At 33.6% G+C, this 23520-nt stretch overlaps 1 protein-coding gene, 2 long non-coding RNA genes and 2 pseudogenes across 5 annotated transcripts; 2 read left to right on the forward strand and 3 right to left on the reverse strand.

The window, feature by feature from the left end:
- Positions 1-2488: 2488 nt before the first annotated feature.
- LOC117214099 lies at positions 2489-3799 on the reverse strand (annotated as a pseudogene).
- A 2760-nt stretch (positions 3800-6559) lies between these two features.
- Positions 6560-9691, reverse strand: LOC117214101 (glutathione S-transferase-like; the record flags this gene model as incomplete). The annotated part of the gene is made up of 3 exons (XM_033459949.1): positions 6560-6953; positions 8447-8614; positions 9571-9691. Coding segments are annotated over 3 exons (456 nt in total), but the record flags the coding sequence as incomplete, so codon positions are not given.
- Positions 7456-8137, forward strand: LOC117214102. 2 transcript variants are annotated; one of them, XR_004488775.1, is made up of 2 exons: positions 7456-7495; positions 7591-8137. It is a non-coding gene; the product is annotated as an uncharacterized LOC117214102 (long non-coding RNA). The 2 variants fall into 2 exon arrangements; XR_004488774.1 differs by having other exon boundaries at positions 7457-7495; positions 7613-8137.
- A 7911-nt stretch (positions 9692-17602) lies between the features above and the next one.
- Positions 17603-18886, reverse strand: LOC117214100 (annotated as a pseudogene).
- A 3653-nt stretch (positions 18887-22539) lies between these two features.
- LOC117214103 lies at positions 22540-23216 on the forward strand. 2 transcript variants are annotated; one of them, XR_004488777.1, is made up of 2 exons: positions 22540-22579; positions 22675-23216. It is a non-coding gene; the product is annotated as an uncharacterized LOC117214103 (long non-coding RNA). The 2 variants fall into 2 exon arrangements; XR_004488776.1 differs by having other exon boundaries at positions 22541-22579; positions 22697-23216.
- The last annotated feature ends 304 nt before the right edge of the window (positions 23217-23520 follow it).

Raw genomic sequence — 23520 nt, forward strand, 5'->3', positions numbered from 1 at the left:
ATTATACCTTTCCGCTGTCCCGTTTAATTCATGTACGTATGTTGGGCAATTATTTATTCTTATACCTTTATCCCTAGCAAACTTATAAATTCGATTATTTAAATATTCTTTACCATTATCGCATCTTAATATTTTTAACCTCTTGCCCGTTAAATTTTCGGCTTCATTTACGAACTGTACGAAAGAATCAAAGACCTCATCTTTTGATTTTATACACTAGATCCTAGCTATTTTACTATAATCATCGATAAATGAAATGAAATATTTTTCTCCATTGAATCCGGTGGTCTTAAAGGGACCACATACGTCCGTATGAATAATTTCCATTATTTCCCTAGCCTTAGTTCGATTATTTTTGAAAGGTAAGTTATGCATTTTGCTTTCTATACACACCCTACATTTCAAAAATTCCTTTCCAAATTCATTCGGTATGCCAGTCACTAGCTGCTCTTTACCTAAAATCTCTAAATATTTAAAATTTACGTGTCCTAGCATCCTATGCCATCTTTCCTTTTTACTCATACCACTACGTTCGGCGCTGTTTACTAAGTGCTTCTTCCCTTTCAATATACTTTTTATTCTATATGTCCCATTTTCTTTGAACGCTACAGCTGTAAGTTTATTATCCTCATCTCTTATTTTCGCAATATTTCCTTTGGAAATAACCGTATTCTTATTGTCTGTTAGTTTACCTAAACTAATCAAATTTGCGGACATTTCTTTCGCGTAAAATACTTTCCTCATATTTATTTCATTTTGTTTTCCGAATGCTTCAAAATAACTTATAACATTCCCAACTTTTGTCGCTTTTACTCATACCACTACGTTCGGCGCTGTTTACTAAGTGCTTCTTCCCTTTCAATATACTTTTTATTCTATATGTCCCATTTTCTTTTCTTAATTATGTGATCAGTACAACCGCTATCTAATAGCCACACTATTTCGTTCTTACTTATCTCATTCGTCTCACTGCTGTTTGCTGCGTGCGCCGTTGCTATCCATATGCCTGCTCTTGAGTTTCCATGCTCGCCCGTGCCGGTTGTTGATTGACGATGAAAGTTTCCACGTCCTCTGCTCGTATTGCCTTTGTTCCCTCTTCCTCTGTTTCGACCACGTGTTGGCCCATGCCAATAGCCGTTGCTGCTTTCCGCTTGGACGCCATTTTGACACTCTCTCGCAAAGTGTCCTAATCTTCCACATCTGAAGCATCCTTCCTTTTTTGCAGAAAAGGCGTTGGTTTGCCTTTCTCCTCGATTGGATTTATTTTTCTTCTCTGCTACCTCTATTTTATTTTTTACATACGCTACCGTTTGATCCTCTTCTTTCAATGCGTCTATTATGTCCGCTATGTAGCTGTATTCTTCGGGTAACGTATTCAGCATGTAATTCAGCTTTTCCCTCTCACTTACTTGTGCGCCCGCACTTTTTAATTCATTGATTAATTTTTCGAAATCGTTAAAGAATGATGCTGAATCACTGTAGTTCTCCAGTCTTATGTTTTCCAATCTCCTTCTGCATACGATCTGCAGTGCCGTCGACTCTTTCAAGTACATTTCATCGAACCTTTTTATTATATCATACGCCGTTTTTCCTTCCCTAACATACTCCAATTGTCTGTTCGATATTGCACTATAAATTATATTAATCGCCTTCAAATCCTTTTTGTCCCAGTCTTCATCGTCTCTTTCGTTCTTCATTCTAGTTGTAACAACCTCGCATTCCTTATATTTGAGAAACATCGTGATTCTTTGCTTCCACATTCCATAATCCTCACCATCGAATATAGGTATCATGATTTCCGATCTCTCCATTTTAATTGATTCCTTTTTTTTTCTTTTCTTACTCAAGCGTTCCTACGTGCTCGAAGTATATTTTTTTTCTGAAAGTTTTTTTTTCTTTACTGAAAACTCACTCGCAAGATAGTAACCACGCACTAAATATCTTGCAAAACTAGTAACCACGCTCTGCTACCATGTTAAGGAAATTCGAGGATTTGGGAATACAAATTATTGACTATATTTCCCATACAACAGTTATACACCTATATTCCTCTCTAAGAACGTCTTGCACGCACGCTGGTTGCCAACCGACTAGCCTAGATTCTTCTAACATCTGGCAACAGTCTTTTGTCTCCACTGAGTCCTTGACGCCCTCTAACCCTTACACACGCACTCTCATGTACAGTGTAAATGTATCACTTCCCTAACAGAATAAAATAATCATACATTTTTTTTTGTTCAACATTTGTAAAATACGATATTATCAAGATCACCAAGCAGGTAATCTTCAATTCTTAATTAATATAATAAAAAACATAATTAATGATTGTTTGATGGTTTTATTATTATCTCTATAATACAAAAGCACAACATCGTGTCAACAGTTTATATAGTTCGTATGTTTCTGTAGGAATACACAAATAATAGTTCTCTATCACAACGTAATCTAAAGGGAAAACCCTAACTAAATGACAAAAATATCGGTAATAACTGGAACTAATGAATGTTAAAAGCAATCAGTATATTCCATACAAACTTCCATCAACACGATTCGTTCTTCATTCTCTCAACACACTAAGACCGCAATCTTTAAACGCTTATAAAACCATAAGCAATCGTGAAGTTTAGAATTCGCTAACTGGGCGTCTCTCAATCCAGTTTTTGATCTTGGGCAGAAGGAGGACCTTTTTCTCCAGCAGCTTCAGATTCTCGTAATTCTCGATCAGATCAGACTTGTACATAAAGTTCAAATAATCGAGCAGAGCAACGAATGTTAAATCAGCCCAAGAGAGAGTACCATCGTAGAAGTAGCCGTCATTTTCCTTCACTTGCTGGTCCAAACGTTCTAAAATGAACGGCAGCGTCTCTTCAGCAGCCTTGCGTTTTGCAGCTTTGACCTTCTCGTCCTCCTCATAGTGGAAGGCGGCAATTTCTGAAAATTTGTTTTCAGTTAAATACTCTTCGCTAATGTTATACTAATTTGAATACAGTGTTGTGCGAAATTTAAATGATACTGAAGATAGAATTACAATCCTTTTTAATCCTTTGTCTTGTATTGTTGACATACGTGTATCGTTCGATTAAATCAAATATTAAATCGGATTTCAACTAATAAATACCTGAACAGATATGTACTATCTGTTATCAAGATTCTCATAAGATTTATGCAAAACAGCACTGGATACTCACTATGACGAATATCATGAATAGTATCAACAGTGGCATCAATATGAAGATTTGCCCAGTCAGTCTTTCCAGTTAAGTCATATTGTTTGGCTAAGTAACGGCAAATAGCTGTAGACTGAGCAACCTTCCTTCTATCAGCTACGAGCATAGGAAGCAGGCCATAAGGAGTCACTAAAAACATACAACTAATAGAATCAAAGATTCTATCGAACAAACAGATTATGATGCTTCTTAAATATCTAGCTTCCTGTTATCTGTTTTGGAAAGATATAATTTAATTTATTGATAATTTATCAGCAAACAAAGGGCATTGTCTCCTTAACAATACCTATTGTTCTCCCACATATCTTATAGAGCAATGGAGAGTAAACAATAATCTCTGTTATACTCTGCATAATTGTGTTCTACTTTATTTAGCTACTTTAGTTAAATTAGGAAAGATGAGATTTAAGAAACAGAACTTCTTTAAATTTTAAGCTTACAGGGCTTTATTTCTGGCCAGACGTCCTTTTTGATACGTTCATCTTCAAATGGAATACTAGCATAGCTGAAGAAGAACGGATTGGTTCTGCCAATGCCGTAACTGGGAAGTAAGTCAATTTATAGAGCGGCATCTTCCTGGAAGTATAATATATACAAAGTAAAAACGAAGAATCATTGATGACAAGAATTATATTATTACAAATTATGAAGTATAAGACAATTTAAGTGAAAAGCATCAACTACTAACTACTCGCATAGCTATTTGTATCTTTATATTTTAATATAGCTTAGATATAAAAAGAATATTATTTTTGGATGTAATAATGTATAAACTTGCGCCAAATATTATAACAAAATATTGCACTTTCTATTTAAGTAGGATAGACATATTACCGGCAGCATATCTTTTTTCTATAGCAATGAAATTGTTTATAAAAAAGTTTATAAGAAAACTATCAATTAATGCAAACAACGCACTTCAAAATATTAATTACATTCGCGCGATTCGTTATCTCTAGTATTAATTTAACCATATGGTTCTATACACCCAAGACCCTCTAACAGTAATTTAGTACCATTACTAGTCGTATGTACAATGTATGTTTGTATGCAACTTTCGTAACTACAAAACATTCAGCAGTGATTATATATTCTTCCAAACATAAGAAACATTTTCTAATTGCATACTTAAATTTATCGATCAATTATGAACATATGATAACATTTATTTCTTTCAACTACTAATTTTCAAATCCTCTGCTGTTCCGTTAATTGAACGACGCGCCGACTTTTCGTACAAGTATCTTGTATCTTATCTGTATTATTTAGTTATCAATAAAGAAGAAACATTTTCTAATTGTATATTTAAATTTATCGATCAATTATGAACATGTAATAACATTTATTTCTTTCAACTACTAATTTTTAAATCATCTGCTGTTCGGTTAATTGAAGGATGTCGGCTTTCTGTAGAAGTATTTCATATTTATTATTTAATTATGAATAAGGAAAAAACATACAAAATATAGTTTTTAAACGGTTTATTATTTATAAAGAGAAACTTTGACTCAGGATATATATACTATATATATACTATTTACTTACAATTTTTTTTTTAAGACTTCAAAGTCGAAACAAGCACAGGAAATTTCCAAGCCGGTTAACAGAAACTTGAATGAGACAAAAATAACCTTTAGATCTCTATATGTTCTTCTTCCCCCCTGTTGCTTCCACGTAACTCTTATCCTATTGGTGGAGCTGTGCTGATATGTGAAATTATGACTACATAAAAACATCCGGAAAGACTCATTGAATGATTTTATAGTTTAAGGTTAATAAATTTCCATAAATTAAAGTTGAAAATTTATGAGAACATGTTTTCTGTAACAAAACTTAGTAAAAACAAACTAGTAAGGTTTATAGATTCTTTAATGATTATGTATGTATTCATAAACTAATTCGATAAACATCGTTCGATAAAACGACGAACAACACACAACATTGAAGCGCGAAATTTCAAATTCAATGAAAGATAAATAACAAATATTGCGAACAAATGATATTAAATTTACAATAATCTCATGTAAGAAAAAATAAAAGGGATAAAAGTAGTACAGAAGATAGAAAAATCTATAAAACTGGTGGCTGGGAAATAGAAAATATATAAATTTATGTTATTAGAGTTTAGTACTTCTGTCGATCAATGTGTTACGACCGTTCGCGGAGAGACGCAGTCGCAGTAGCGAGAGGCGTAAATTCTCGCTACGATTCGGTGAATCGACGCCGCGAAGTAGTCGTTCCCCTGTTTCGGTTAAGATAAGAGGTGGTTAAATGAATATGACACAGTATAGTAAGTTATATTTCACCGTTTATTCCAACAACTTATAACGAAGGCAGTTACGCTGGTGCGTATGTACGAGATTTTTTTTTTTTTTTAGTTATTTGTTGAAATTACAATCAATTCTCGCGTTGAGAATATGTACGAGATGAATGAGTGACTGATCTGTGGGTGTGTCCTACCCGGTGGAAGGATATTGACCGTTCGAAGGATGTGAAATCAGAACTGTCTTGGGAGACGATGCTGTCTCGGAGGAAAGCTAAGGATGGGTGTGTCTAGCGCACGGGACCATCGGATTTGTTGGTGACGATTTTAGTTAGGAGAGTGAAGGAAGTGGCTTCGTTGTTAATTGGTTAACGAAGGGTCTTAACCGCCCTCGAGAGAAAGTGGTTAGTGGGAGGAAAGTTGCAGCATACGTGAGAAAAACTAACTTTCCCTTGTCCAGTCGGGGTAGACAATAGTCTTTAGAAATTCTTCGGAAACAGACGTTTGTTTGGTTTGAAGGACCTTTTCTAGGAAATCTATGAGATTTATGGAAGGTACTTGAAACTATGGAGGATACGCTGCGAGTATCCGGTGACATCTGGTTGCCATATTGCTCGCGGTGCGACGTAACAAAATGGAATAGAAAGATTATACCACAGACGAAATTATACTTTATACTTTATTATACTTTATACTTTATTATTACATTACATCAATTGACATCTTTGGAATTACAACGATTCGATACACATTTTAACTAAATATTTTGCAATGAAACACGTATTATTAAACAACATAATCATACTAAATTAATTTAATGTGACTATTTATTATTATTATATAATAACACAGTGATGAAAGAAATAAACTGGTCAAGTAATCTAAGGAACGATAATACGTATCTATGTCAGTGACGGTGAGAAAAATTCAGATATCTGTACTTAAGTGATTACACTTATAAGTATCATTATATATTATATAAATATGATATTTCGAATGGTATCATTTATCACTCATTAAACAAGAGTGTCATATCCAGAGAAATGATTTTACATATCTTAATCTTTGCTTTGATTACGATAGTAATAATTTCTATCAAACTTGATGAGGAAGATACATGAATAATTATCTTAAAGGTGAAAATCTTGGCAAATTCATTTGTACATAAACTAACAGGAATGAATTTTAAAGATACACTCTGCTCTCAACAATTAAAGCTGTCTTGTCGCAACAAAGTTTCAATAATTTTTTATGGACAACATGGCCCAGTTTGTACAAAGACTAAAAATTTTAACATTAAATTTGGATAAAAAATCTTACGGTAGAAGGAATGATATATCCTTCATTTTCGCCAATAATCTGGTCGAATTTAGTCAAGTAAAATGGTATTGTTTCGTTCAAAAGTTGATTCTTCCTCGCTTCCTTCTTTTCAGGATTCTCCTCCATGCGATAGTAGCAGATAGCTGAAACCAACCGTTACGTTCATTTGTGTTTTTCCCCCCAAACGAAGAGAAAATAAGTTGTGAAAGAAGGAGTAGCCTCTCATAGTTCCTACAATTTCTTCATTCTCTTTGCTTTCTTCAATATTGCCTCAACAAGTTCCTGTGGTTCACGATACTTGAAATATATACAATGTTACCAGCGTGGAAATTGTCTTGGAAACTTGGAAAATCTTTCAAGAGGAACAACATTGCTAACTGAGATTCGAGAAAGGAAAGGTAAGTAAATCCTTGCTTCTACTTAGAGCTTTTTTATTTACTTCTGACGAGTAAAGTACTGTTATTAAAATTTGATTAAAAGTACCAAGAATGTCGAGATATAAACAACCATTTGTGGAAAGGTCAGGAGAAGCAGAATTATCGAATAAACGTTATATAACTCTTAGTGATTAAGTAAGAGAAGAGAAACGAGAAAAAAGTCTTTTATCTAGGTCTTAATAAAGTATACTATATTTATCTCCATATCAAGAATAACAACAAGATATAAACAGTCTTCTAGAAATTGAGTAAATATTACATAATTACATCTTGAGCAATATTTTGCGTCTTAGCTTTTGCTTAAACATTATGATAATCTTAAATATCTGTAAATTCTTCACAGACTCTTTGCATCTTCTATACAGGTATCTCATGATCATGTGATAACACACAGGAAGAAAAAATAGAGGAAAAAACAGCGTAAAAAAAAGTTGCGTAGGAGTATCGTCGCACTACATCATTCGACAATTGATGCACGTCATGGCGATCGTCACGGTTTAAAGCAGGCCATCAAAAACACGTTTGTTATCGTACGGAAAAATCTGCGACGTTCCAGCTGTTCAGGTGCATCGAATTGTGAATCATCGGCGGTACGAAGCAAGGCGAGGGGCGTAAATAGAGAAAGAAGAGAAGAGAAGGATTCGCATAAATGATAAAATATAATCGTTCGTTCCTCGTCGATGGCGGATGGATGGCTTTAATCGTGGACGATATCGATACGATTATATTTTATACATTTGAAACAAATATAAAAGACAAGCAAAAACCAGAGATACGATCGTTATGATATTATTCAATCGGTAGCCTATTTACCTCGTTTATTGTTCACCTTCTCTGTCTAGTAATAATTTTTCGATTCGACTGGCGTGACGTTACGTTGGCGGTGTAAAGACACGATTTTTGGAAGCCATCGAATTCGTGATGTCGATAGAAATCTTCAGTTGGAATCGTTGTATCATAACGTAGTCTGCTTATTGTCGATAAGAATTTACTAAACTAAAAGTGACTACTAAAAGTTTCTATCCTCTAAATTCTATCTACGATTCTATAATCTAAAAACTGACTTTTGCAAACAAACTGTAACATTCGCTTAACGGAAAGACATACGTATCTTGTTTGTACTCGTCTTTTCACAATGAATTCTTGAACGTCTGTCTCTGTGGTGAGACAAATGCAAAGTCATCTCATCAGTTATTCACCTTGCTTCAAATCTCCAAGAGTATCGACGAGCACGTCGCATATCATCGCATCCCATTCGTTCTTTCCCATTAGATCGTACTTCCTCGCCAAGTATCGCGCCACAGCGTTACTCTGCGCTACCGGTTTCCCGTCTATCTCCAGCGCAGGCAGCTTTTTATAAGGCATTGCTAAGAACAAACATGGCTCATATGAACACTGTGTAGAGGGAAACGATCGATAGGAAATCACAACACAGCTTCCGAGGCCGTTGCGTTCTTGTGAATAGATGAATCGAAATCATTTCGGTTTTAATCAACATGGCCTAGTAAAGAAATACAGAAATGTCTTCTTTCTCCTTTTTTCTTTTCTTACGATTACGATGGACAGGGTATCGCGTGTTTTTGACTGTTGGGAAGAACCTAAAGTTTTTAAAATCAAGGATAAAAGATAATACCAGACACGGAAAAAATATTAGAAAATGTACACGGTTCTTGTAATGAAAATTGAAATGCAAGGAATATAAATCGAATGTCTATTGCGAACGTAATTTTGTGTTTTACACCGACAGGATTGATTTACAGACTTACGTTGATTTTTTGTTTCTCTATTTGCAAGCGACATATAAGATTATATCGAAGACTATGCTGCGTAAAACTTTTATTATACCATTTACGATAGAAATGTCGCAACAGAAGATCGAATTTTATGTCTGCTTTGTTCTTTCGACTTTTTAGCTATGTTCTTGTTCATTTCCGAACTGATTTCAATTTTTTATCCTTTTTTTCCGACAAGTCCTAAAAAGTTTTTAAATTAACGAGAAACGTAGAAGTATTTTTGTATTCCTATTTTAAGTCACCTATTTATGGTTTTCTCAAAATATTCGAAATGCTTCGATTCATTGAAAACAATAAAGATTGCAACACAAAAATTCGAGAATCGTAAGTGAATTAAGTTGGTATTCGATAAACACGATATTACGGAAGCAAAACTTAATGAAAAGTTCGACTTTATTCCGTATGAAATTTTACTTTAAGTAAGTTTAGCCTGCACGTGAAACGAAAGTTTTATATACAGAAAAGTTTGAGTAAATGGTAGATACCTGAGAGTTGAACGATGAAAGTAAAAATCGATTCTTCACGCTTACAATCCTTGTATTCAGGCCAGAGTTCTTCGGGGATCCTCTCGTCGGTATACTCGATGCCAGTATATGCAAATATGTACCGTATATGTTCGGCACGACCACGGGCATTGAAGTAGATTAGTTTGTAGGTATGTTCGTCGCTCATTTTCCTTGCTCTGTCAACTTATCGAGAAAAATGTTACAATTAACTCGTGTAATTAACAGACTGTGTGCGTGTTTGTGCGTAGAGAGAACAATTTATTTATAGATGGAATAATTCGTATAATACGCAAAATAAATCATTTAGAAGGCTGGAATATGTGTTTTTGAAACAATTAATTATGTCGAAAAATATTTCAAACGAGATATAATTATGAAAAAAATAATAATTAAATGTATGTAAATGTATGTAATAATAGTTAAATGTATGTAAATGTAATAATTAAATGTAATTAGTTGTGAAAAAAATAATAATAAAAAGTAAATAAATGTAAAAAAGGAATTAAATGTAATTAGTTTCTTTATACGCACGCGATATTATTGGCGATATATGACGGTCAACTTTATTTTTTTAAATAGATATATTTGTACGTATATTTTTAGATATAAATACATATATTATATAGATATAATAGTATATATAATATATATAATAATATATATGTCGAGTCTGAATCTCCGAGTCCGAGCTCGAGGCGCCCTCCCGGGGAGGGCTCGCGGGAGGTAGCGGTTCTGCGTTGAAGTTCTCCATCGTCCGGTCGCGCGTGGGGTACCTTTATTGTCGATAGTTACACTAGTGACGAGGGCCTCAGGCTTGATAACGAATCCGCGGCCAACGGGAGGACTATCGTATAAAAAGCAACAGGATACACGAAATAATATAATTCTGACTAGGACAACATAAACGCAAGAAGTGTTGATATTGAAAAAAATATTTAATTTTGTATATAAATATTTTCATATTTAAAAAAGTTTCCGGAAGCAGGAAGATTTACAAACAAATAATATCATAAACCGAATGTTTCATGATCCTTTTCTAATTAGAGTGTGTGACAGCATGTGAGAACGTTTCTTAAAAATATGACTTATTGCAATTACTTAATCGCAATTATAAACGATTAAGACCTTCTCACAACGAGGCAATCTATCCAAAGTATAAAACTCGTTATACTTGATGAGAAAACAAATCTCTACTTAGGTTTCATTTCGTTTCATCGCGTTCATAAAAAGTGAATTTGTATGAACACATCGTGCAATTTAGTAATTAGGACCGTTGATCTCGCTGCAACATAGATGGATAGAAAAAAGCCATTTAAAATGATACAACGTCGGGAAGACAATTATGAAAATTATAAATGGAACACAAGATAAAATTGTTTAAGATTAATTCTTCTTTTTTTTTTTTAATCGCGAGTGTTTGCAAACGAAGTTTCAATCTGTTTACAATGATAGCAATGAGAGGAGGATGTCTATGAAAGTTATAAATGCGATATTGAATAACATTTCTGCGAGTGGGTTTGTTTTTCGTTACAAATGTTTTTTAAACGAATCTTCAATCTGTTGGAAACAACGGAACAGTAACGGGACGACTGATAGGGAAATAAAAAAGATCGCGTTTTATTTGAACAGACAAATCTTTGAAATCTATTCGAAAGTCTATTTGAAATGGTACGAGCTCGAAAAGAACGGTGAATACTATAGAAGAAGGATTAATTAAAATTCTTATTAATCTGTACGCTTTGTATATTAAATACCTTGATCGATGCCAAGATAACAAATTATTATACAAAACAGTGAAGTATCCACGTCTGACATTAATATTGAGTATTACCATTACTGTAATTTAATTTTTAACCGATCCTGAAAATTCCTTAGAACGTAAAAAGTATAAAATGTTACTGTGCATTTCAAGATTAAATGCACTGTAATTTAGAAACAGTTATGAAGCGGAAACAAATAATTTATTCAGAATAAGAATTCTACGTAATCATATTAAAAAAAAAGAACGTACTTAAAACGCGTTTAAACTCCAAATATGTAAAGACAATAAGGGAAAAAAATTAAACGAAGAATCGTATTTTTTGTAAATTCACACAAGATTTTATCTAAAAACAAATTAAGATTTTTTGAAGAACGTACAAGACGGAACACGAACAATAAAAAAAGGGATGTTAAATACAAAAAATAGATTGAAATTTAGATTATGAAATATAAAAAAAATGATATTGCATAATTTACAATTATTTTCGATAGCTTACGTCAGTATGTTGGAGTGTAAACTATAAAATATTCAAAAACTGATACCATTCAGACATAATTTAGAAAAACAATAAATTGCGGAAACCGATAGTTAAAACTCGATACGATCGATACTCCAAAGCTCTAATCCTAATAATTACTCAGCAATAATAACCGATAATTCATGTTGATTAATGTTTGAACTCCGTTTTTTTTCTGTATGTGTATACAAATTTTGTACAGTTTGATAAAGCGAAATTAAATTATCATCCTTTTGTACTACTTCAAACATTGAGATTTGTCATCTTCAAGGTCGATCACACATAGTTTCAGATTGCGGAATTGCAAGGGTAATTAATTTTGCAATCGGTTTTCCTTTGATATAGATGTGAATACAAATAGCCATTGATTGACAATATACCGAAGCAATTCTAGTTTAATTTGAAGTCATCGATCCTTTGATATTTTTGGAAGAATAGTAAAAGTACAGAGAAAACAAGAAAAAATGGCGTTAACTAAAAGATAGCTCCAATGTATGTCATAAATATTATCTATATATCATTTGTAAGATGTAAGTGACCAAGATATCGAATTATACAAAAATTGTATGTAATGATTAATACTTGAACGTTACTTACATTTATGTACATGAAAATTTGATCTTTTATTAACTAAGTTATTGATCGACAAAATGACTTCCTACATAATTCTCCGCCTGAACTGAAATGCATATTTTTTTTTACGCAAGCCTTATATGTAGCTAGTAACGAGCAAACAGATTAATTACTTTACACACGGTCGTATCTTGTTTGCTGTAGGCGAGTTCTCTCGTGTAATCAACGAAGTACTCAACTTTAAAGCGATAACAGAAGAACATTATTGTATCGATAAAAATCATGCTTTTTTCAAAGAAATATGTAACTCGTATTTTTTTTAAAGCAACCCTCATAACGTATTGAATATGTAAGGAAATTCGAGGATTTGGGAATACAAATTATTGACTATATTTCCCATACAACAGTTATACACCTATATTCCTCTCTAAGAACGTCTTGCACGCACGCTGGTTGCCAACCGACTAGCCTAGATTCTTCTAACATCTGGCAACAGTCTTTTGTCTCCACTGAGTCCTTGACGCCCTCTAACCCTTACACACACACTCTCATGTACAGTGTAAATGTATCACCTCCCTAACACGCCTCCTTACATTTATACTGTACACTTAATTTTATTTACATACTTGTCGAATTAACAAAATATTTGACATTTATCGCTTTCTTTACATTTCTCTTATTTTACATTCATCCATGACCTAAACCTTTCAAATTTCTCTCTACACAGTGCCTTCGTAAAAATATCCGCAGTGTTTTCTTCTGTACTTACTTTTATTATGTTTATCTTATTTTCCTTTACGTACTGGTGAACGTAGTGGTAATGAACTTCGATGTGTTTAGAATTTTTTGTAAAAGTTCCGTATTTTGCTATACTCATTACTCCAGAGTTATCCTCATAGATTTTTACAGGGTTATCGTCTACATTTACATCGAAGATTTTCATTAGTTCTCTGATAGTCATTACTTCGCTCACCGCTTCCGATAGAACTACATACTCTGCATACGTCGAGGCTTTTGTCACACACCTTTGTTTTTTAGACTTCCATCTAAGACAACAATCTATCGTTTCGCATTTTTCATTTCTTTTATAATGTAGCCCTAAATCTCTAGTCCGGTACAAATATTTCAATATTCGCAAGGCATATTTAAAATGTGTCTCGTTACAACAATCTTGAAATCTACTCAGATAATTCACACTATAACTTATATCGGGTCTGGTATTTACACTAATATACAGCAATGCGCCAATTAAATTCTTGTAACCAATGTCCTCTCTATTTATCTCAGCTTTTTCAATTTTTAAGTTGGTCTCCATAGGTGTACAGTACAATTTGCGGTTATGTAATTTATATTTGTTTGCTAATGATTCTATGTATTTCTTTTGGCTTAATCTCATTTCATTTTTTTAAATAATCATACTCTATATTTATTCCAAGATATTCTTTTACTTCACCTAAATCTTTCATTTCAAATTTATCAGTTAATAATTTTTTTACACTTTGTATCTTCCCTTTGTTTTTACTACAAATCAACAAATCGTCTACGTATATTAACAAATAAACAACATTTTCTCCCTCTCCATAAGTATATAGGCACAGCTCTATATTGTTCTTTTTTAAAACCTAATCTCGTCACATACTTATCAAAACACTCATACCAGTCCCTCGGACTTTCTTTTAACCCATAAAGCGCTTTCGATAATTTACAAACTCTATTCGTTCCGTCCGCATATCCCTTTGGTTGATTTACATATACCTCCGAGGTTACTTCACCATTTAAAAAGGCAGTTTCTACATCCATTTGCTCAATTATTAATCCATTTGACAACAATATGATAGCAATATCTTAAAGGTCTGATTACTCGCCACTGGAGAATATATGTCATCGGCTACGTTTCTTTGTTGAAATCCCCGTACCACTAATCTAGCCTTATACCTGTCCTCTGATTTTTTCGTGTAAACCCATTTTACATCTAATACTTCTTTGCCTTTTACCCTTTCTACCAATTTCCAAGTTTTATTCTTATAGAGACATTCTATTTCCTTATCCATAGCCTGTTTCCAAACTTCGTTATTTTCGCAACCAATCGCCTCCTCAAATGTACGAGGGATATCTACTTTACAATAATTTGCATGAATCTCGCAAATATTTTCCTTTTCTGGATACCTTACTGGAGTTTTCTTAATACCTGTAGATCTCCTAGGAGTGTTTGAGCTTCCAATACTACTATTATTTTCATCTTTCCTACCTTCTAACTCTTCCTTATCCATACCATCCAATGAATAGTTATCTTCGCTATCATTTCTATCTGCCTCTAATGAATTTTCCTCAAAACCGATACATTTAGTGTCTGTCTCAATGACCTCTACATGTCTAGCTATTGTTATTTTTCCACCTAATAAGACTCTGTATCCTACTTCACTATATCCTAATAGAATTCCCATATCTGCCTTCTTGTCCCATTTGGAAACTCTTTTGTTCTGGCCTTCTTACAAAAACTTTACTTCCATATAGATGTAGATTTTTAACACTTGGTTTTCTCCCGAAGAATATTTCGAAAGGTGTCTTTCTTTCTATAGTATTCGCTAATATTCGATTTTTCAAGTATGCCGCTGTACAAACTATTTCCGGCCAGTACCATTTATGTACTTTCGCTTCCGCTAACAAGCAACGCGCCATGTCCATCACTGTTCTATTATACCTTTCCGCTGTCCCGTTTAATTCATGTACGTATGTTGGGCAATTATTTATTCTTATACCTTTATCCCTAGCAAACTTATAAATTCGATTATTTAAATATTCTTTACCATTATCGCATCTTAATATTTTTAACCTCTTGCCCGTTAAATTTTCGGCTTCATTTACGAACTGTACGAAAGAATCAAAGACCTCATCTTTTGATTTTATACAATAGATCCTAGCTATTTTACTATAATCATCGATAAATGAAATGAAATATTTTTCTCCATTGAATCCGGTGGTCTTAAAAGGACCACATACGTCCGTATGAATAATTTCCATTATTTCCCTAGCCTTAGTTCGATTATTTTTGAAAGGTAAGTTATGCATTTTGCTTTCTATACACACCCTACATTTCAAAAGTTCCTTTTCAAATTCATTCGGTATGCCAGTCACTAGCTGCTCTTTACCCAAAATCTCTAAATATTTAAAATTTACGTGTACTAGCATCCTATGCCATCTTTCCTTTTTACTCATACCACTACGTTCGGCGCTGTTTACTAAGTGCTTCTTCCCTTTCAATATACTTTTTATTCTATATGTCCCATTTTCTTTGAACGCTCCAGCTGTAAGTTTATTATCCTCATCTATTACTTTCGCAATATTTCCTTTGGAAATAACCGTATTCTTATTGTCTGTTAGTTTACCTAAACTAATCAAATTTGCGGACATTTCTTTCGCGTAAAATACTGTCCTCATATTTATTTCATTTTGTTTTCCGAATGCTTCAAAATAACTTATAACATTCCCAACTTTTGTCGCTTTTATCGGTCTATTATCGCCTAAATATATATTTACCGGTTCTTTTAGGTCGATAGATTTATCGAAATAATTTATATTATTAATTATGTGATCAGTATAACCGCTATCTAATAGCCACACTATTTCGTTCTTACTTATCTCATTCGTCTCACTGCTGTTTGCTGCGTGCGCCGTTGCTATCCATATGCCTGCTCTTGAGTTTCCATGCTCGCCCGTGCCGGTTGTTGATTGACGATGAAAGTTTCCACGTCCTCTGCTCGTCTTGCCTTTGTTCCCTCTTCCTCTGTTTCGACCACGTGTTGGCCCATGCCAATAGCCGTTACTGCTTTCCGCTTGGACGCCATTTTGACACTCTCTCGCAAAGTGTCCTAATCTTCCACATCTGAAGCATCCTTCCTTTTTTGCAGAAAAGGCGTTGGTTTGCCTTTCTCCTCGATTGGATTTATTTTTCTTCTCTGCTATCTCTATTTTATTTTTTACATACGCTACCGTTTGATCCTCTTCTTTCAATGCGTCTATTATGTCCGCTATGTAGCTGTATTCTTCGGGTAACGTATTCAGCATGTAATTCAGCTTTTCCCTCTCACTTACTTGTGCGCCCGCACTTTTTAATTCATTGATTAATTTTTCGAAATCGTTAAAGAATGATGCTGAATCACTGTAGTTCTCCAGTCTTATGTTTTCCAATCTCCTTCTGCATACGATCTGCAGTGCCGTCGACTCTTTCAAGTACATTTCATCGAACCTTTTTATTATATCATACGCAGTTTTTCCTTCCCTAACATACTCCAATTGTCTGTTCGATATTGCACTATAAATTATATTAATCGCCTTCAAATCCTTTTTGTCCCAGTCTTCATCGTCTCTTTCGTTCTTCATTCTAGTTGTAACAACCTCGCATTCCTTATATTTGAGAAACATCGTGATTCTTTGCTTCCACATTCCATAATCCTCACCATCGAATATAGGTATCATGATTTCCGATCTCTCCATTTTAATTGATTCCTTTTTTTTCTTTTCTTACTCAAGCGTTCCTACGTGCTCGAAGTATATTTTTTTTCTGAAAGTTTTTTTTCTTTACTGAAAACTCACTCGCAAGATCGTAACCACGCACTAAATATCTTGCAAAACTAGTAACCACGCTCTGCTACCATGTTAAGGAAATTCGAGGATTTGGGAATACAAATTATTGACTATATTTCCCATACAACAGTTATACACCTATATTCCTCTCTAAGAACGTCTTGCACGCACGCTGGTTGCCAACCGACTAGCCTAGATTCTTCTAACATCTGGCAACAGTCTTTTGTCTCCACTGAGTCCTTGACGCCCTCTAACCCTTTCACACACACTCTCATGTACAGTGTAAATGTATCACTTCCCTAACAGAATAAAATAATCATACATTTTTTTTGTTCAACATTTGTAAAATACGATATTATCATGATCACCAAGCAGGTAATCTTCAATTCTTAATTAATATAATAAAAAACATAATTAATGATTGTTTGATGGTTTTATTATTATCTCTATAATACAAAAGCACAACATCGTGTCAACAGTTTATATAGTTCGTATGTTTCTGTAGGAATACACAAATAATAGTTCTCTATCACAACGTAATCTAAAAACCCTAACTAAATGACAAAAATATCGGTAATAACTGGAACTAATGAATGTTAAAAGCAATCAGTATATTCCATACAAACTTCCATCAACACGATTCGTTCTTCATTCTCTCAACACACTAAGACCGCGATCTTTAAACGCTTATAAAACCATAAGCAATCGTGAAGTTTAGAATTCGCTAACTGGGCGTCTCTCAATCCAGTTTTTGATCTTGGGCAGAAGGAGGACCTTTTTCTCCAGCAGCTTCAGATTCTCGTAATTCTCGATCAGATCAGACTTGTACATAAAGTTCAAATAACGAGCAGAGCAACGAATGTTAAATCAGCCCAAGAGAGAGTACCATCGTAGAAGTAGCCGTCATTTTCCTTCACTTGCTGGTCCAAACGTTCTAAAATGAACGGCAGCGTCTCTTCAGCAGCCTTGCGTTTTGCAGCTTTGACCTTCTCGTCCTCCTCATAGTGGAAGGCGGCAATTTCTGAAAATTTGTTTTCAGTTAAATACTCTTCGCTAATGTTATACTAATTTGAATACAGTGTTGTGCGAAATTTAAATGATACTGAAGATAGAATTACAATCCTTTTTAATCCTTTGTCTTGTATTGTTGACATACGTGTATCGTTCGATTAAATCAAATATTAAATCGGATTTCAACTAATAAATACCTGAACAGATATGTACTATCTGTTATCAAGATTCTCATAAGATTTATGCAAAACAGCACTGGATACTCACTATGACGAATATCATGAATAGTATCAACAGTGGCATCAATATGAAGATTTGCCCAGTCAGTCTTTCCAGCTAAGTCATATTGTTTGGCTAAGTAACGGCAAATAGCTGTAGACTGAGCAACCTTCCTTCTATCAGCTACGAGCATAGGAAGCAGGCCATAAGGAGTCACTAAAAACATACAACTAATAGAATCAAAGATTCTATCGAACAAACAGATTATGATGCTTCTTAAATATCTAGCTTCCTGTTATCTGTTTTGGAAAGATATAATTTAATTTATTGATAATTTATCAGCAAACAAAGGGCATTGTCTCCTTAACAATACCTATTGTTCTCCCACATATCTTATAGAGCAATGGAGAGTAAACAATAATCTCTGTTATACTCTGCATAATTGTGTTCTACTTTATTTAGCTACTTTAGTTAAATTAGGAAAGATGAGATTTAAGAAACAGAACTTCTTTAAATTTTAAGCTTACAGGGCTTTATTTCTGGCCAGACGTCCTTTTTGATACGTTCATCTTCAAATGGAATACTAGCATAGCTGAAGAAGAACGGATTGGTTCTGCCAATGCCGTAACTGGGATGTAAGTCAATTTATAGAGCGGCATCTTCCTGGAAGTATAATATATACAAAGTAAAAACGAAGAATCATTGATGACAAGAATTATATTATTACAAATTATGAAGTATAAGACAATTTAAGTAAAAAGCATCAACTACTAACTACTCGCATAGCTCTTTGTATCTTTATATTTTAATATAGCTTAGATATAAAAAGAATATTATTTTTGGATGTAATAATGTATAAACTTGCGCCAAATATTATAACAAAATATTGCACTTTCTATTTAAGTAGGATAGACATATTACCGGCAGCATATCTTTTTTCTATAGCAATGAAATTGTTTATAAAAAAGTTTATAAGAAAACTATCAATTAATGCAAACAACGCACTTCAAAATATTAATTACATTCGCGCGATTCGTTATCTCTAGTATTAATTTAACCATATGGTTCTATACACCCAAGACCCTCTAACAGTAATTTAGTACCATTACTAGTCGTATGTACAATGTATGTTTGTATACAACTTTCGTAACTACAAAACATTCAGCAGTGATTATATATTCTTCCAAACATAAGAAACATTTTCTAATTGCATACTTAAATTTATCGATCAATTATGAACATATGATAACATTTATTTCTTTCAACTACTAATTTTCAAATCCTCTGCTGTTCCGTTAATTGAACGACGCGCCGACTTTTCGTACAACTATCTTGTATCTTATCTGTATTATTTAGTTATCAATAAAGAAGAAACATTTTCTAATTGTATATTTAAATTTATCGATCAATTATGAACATGTAATAACATTTATTTCTTTCAACTACTAATTTTTAAATCATCTGCTGTTCGGTTAATTGAAGGATGTCGGCTTTCTGTAGAAGTATTTCATATTTATTATTTAATTATGAATAAGGAAAATACATACAAAATATAGTTTTTAAACGGTTTATTATTTATAAAGAGAAACTTTGACTCAGGATATATATACTATATATATACTATTTACTTACAATTTTTTTTTTTAAGACTTCAAAGTCGAAACAAGCACAGGAAATTTCCAAGCCGGTTAACAGAAACTTGAATGAGACAAAAATAACCTTTAGATCTCTATATGTTCTTCTTCCCCCCTGTTGCTTCCACGTAACTCTTATCCTATTGGTGGAGCTGTGCTGATATGTGAAATTATGACTACATAAAAACATCCGGAAAGACTCATTGAATGATTTTATAGTTTAAAATTTTATAGTTTAAGGTTAATAAATTTCCATAAATTAAAGTTGAAAATTTATGAGAACATGTTTTCTGTAACAAAACTTAGTAAAAACAAACTAGTAAGGTTTATAGATTCTTTAATGATTATGTATGTATTCATAAACTAATTCGATAAACATCGTTCGATAAAACGACGAACAACACACAACATTGAAGCGCGAAATTTCAAATTCAATGAAAGATAAATAACAAATATTGCGAACAAATGATATTAAATTTACAATAATCTCATGTAAGAAAAAATAAAAGGGATAAAAGTAGTACAGAAGATAGAAAAATCTATAAAACTGGTGGCTGGGAAATAGAAAATATATAAATTTATGTTATTAGAGTTTAGTACTTCTGTCGATCAATGTGTTACGACCGTTCTCGGAGAGACGCAGTCGCAGTAGCGAGAGGCGTAAATTCTCGCTACGATTCGGTGAATCGACGCCGCGAAGTAGTCGTTCCCCTGTTTCGGTTAAGATAAGAGGTGGTTAAATGAATATGACACAGTATAGTAAGTTATATTTCACCGTTTATTCCAACAACTTATAACGAAGGCAGTTACGCTGGTGCGTATGTACGAGATTTTTTTTTTTATTTATTTGTTGAAATTACAATCAATTCTCGCGTTGAGAATATGTACGAGATGAATGAGTGACTGATCTGTGGGTGTGTCCTACCCGGTGGAAGGATATTGACCGTTCGAAGGATGTGAAATCAGAACTGTCTTGGGAGACGATGCTGTCTCGGAGGAAAGATAAGGATGGGTGTGTCTAGCGCACGGGACCATCGGATTTGTTGGTGACGATTTTAGTTAGGAGAGTGAAGGAAGTGGCTTCGTTGTTAATTGGTTAACGAAGGGTCTTAACCGCCCTCGAGAGAAAGTGGTTAGTGGGAGGAAAGTTGCAGCATACGTGAGAAAAACTAACTTTCCCTTGTCCAGTCGGGGTAGACAATAGTCTTTAGAAATTCTTCGGAAACAGACGTTTGTTTGGTTTGAAGGACCTTTTCTAGGAAATCTATGAGATTTATGGAAGGTACTTGAAACTATGGAGGATACGCTGCGAGTATCCGGTGACATCTGGTTGCCATATTGCTCGCGGTGCGACGTAACAAAATGGAATAGAAAGATTATACCACAGACGAAATTATACTTTATACTTTATTATACTTTATACTTTATTATTACATTACATCAATTGACATCTTTGGAATTACAACGATTCGATACACATTTTAACTAAATATTTTGCAATGAAACACGTATTATTAAACAACATAATCATACTAAATTAATTTAATGTGACTATTTATTATTATTATATAATAACACAGTGATGAAAGAAATAAACTGGTCAAGTAATCTAAGGAACGATAATACGTATCTATGTCAGTGACGGTGAGAAAAATTCAGATATCTGTACTTAAGTGATTACACTTATAAGTATCATTATATATTATATAAATATGATATTTCGAATGGTATCATTTATCACTCATTAAACAAGAGTGTCATATCCAGAGAAATGATTTTACATATCTTAATCTTTGCTTTGATTACGATAGTAATAATTTCTATCAAACTTGATGAGGAAGATACATGAATAATTATCTTAAAGGTGAAAATCTTGGCAAATTCATTTGTACATAAACTAACAGGAATGAATTTTAAAGATACACTCTGCTCTCAACAATTAAAGCTGTCTTGTCGCAACAAAGTTTCAATAATTTTTTATGGACAACATGGCCCAGTTTGTACAAAGACTAAAAATTTTAACATTAAATTTGGATAAAAAATCTTACGGTAGAAGGAATGATATATCCTTCATTTTCGCCAATAATCTGGTCGAATTTAGTCAAGTAAAATGGTATTGTTTCGTTCAAAAGTTGATTCTTCCTCGCTTCCTTCTTTTCAGGATTCTCCTCCATGCGATAGTAGCAGATAGCTGAAACCAACCGTTACGTTCATTTGTGTTTTTCCCCCCAAACGAAGAGAAAATAAGTTGTGAAAGAAGGAGTAGCCTCTCATAGTTCCTACAATTTCTTCATTCTCTTTGCTTTCTTCAATATTGCCTCAACAAGTTCCTGTGGTTCACGATACTTGAAATATATACAATGTTACCAGCGTGGAAATTGTCTTGGAAACTTTGAAAATCTTTCAAGAGGAACAACATTGCTAACTGAGATTCGAGAAAGGAAAGGTAAGTAAATCCTTGCTTCTACTTAGAGCTTTTTTATTTACTTCTGACGAGTAAAGTACTGTTATTAAAATTTGATTAAAAGTACCAAGAATGTCGAGATATAAACAACCATTTGTGGAAAGGTCAGGAGAAGCAGAATTATCGAATAAACGTTATATAACTCTTAGTGATTAAGTAAGAGAAGAGAAACGAGAAAAAAGTCTTTTATCTAGGTCTTAATAAAGTATACTATATTTATCTCCATATCAAGAATAACAACAAGATATAAACAGTCTTCTAGAAATTGAGTAAATATTACATAATTACATCTTGAGCAATATTTTGCGTCTTAGCTTTTGCTTAAACATTATGATAATCTTAAATATCTGTAAATTCTTCACAGACTCTTTGCATCTTCTATACAGGTATCTCATGATCATGTGATAACACACAGGAAGAAAAAATAGAGGAAAAAACAGCGTAAAAAAAAGTTGCGTAGGAGTATCGTCGCACTACATCATTCGACAATTGATGCACGTCATGGCGATCGTCACGGTTTAAAGCAGGCCATCAAAAACACGTTTGTTATCGTACGGAAAAATCTGCGACGTTCCAGCTGTTCAGGTGCATCGAATTGTGAATCATCGGCGGTACGAAGCAAGGCGAGGGGCGTAAATAGAGAAAGAAGAGAAGGATTCGCATAAATGATAAAATATAATCGTTCGTTCCTCGTCGATGGCGGATGGATGGCTTTAATCGTGGACGATATCGATACGATTATATTTTATACATTTGAAACAAATATAAAAGACAAGCAAAAACCAGAGATACGATCGTTATGATATTATTCAATCGGTAGCCTATTTACCTCGTTTATTGTTCACCTTCTCTGTCTAGTAATAATTTTTCGATTCGACTGGCGTGACGTTACGTTGGCGGTGTAAAGACACGATTTTTGGAAGCCATCGAATTCGTGATGTCGATAGAAATCTTCAGTTGGAATCGTTGTATCATAACGTAGTCTGCTTATTGTCGATAAGAATTTACTAAACTAAAAGTGACTACTAAAAGTTTCTATCCTCTAAATTCTATCTACGATTCTATAATCTAAAAACTGACTATTGCAAACAAACTGTAACATTCGCTTAACGGAAAGACATACGTATCTTGTTTGTACTCGTCTTTTCACAATGAATTCTTGAACGTCTGTCTCTGTGGTGAGACAAATGCAAAGTCATCTCATCAGTTA

The sequence above is a fragment of the Bombus bifarius genome, unplaced genomic scaffold, assembly GCF_011952205.1.
Source record: "Bombus bifarius isolate JDL3187 unplaced genomic scaffold, Bbif_JDL3187 scf7180000009152_frag, whole genome shotgun sequence".
NCBI lineage: Eukaryota > Metazoa > Arthropoda > Insecta > Hymenoptera > Apidae > Bombus > Bombus bifarius.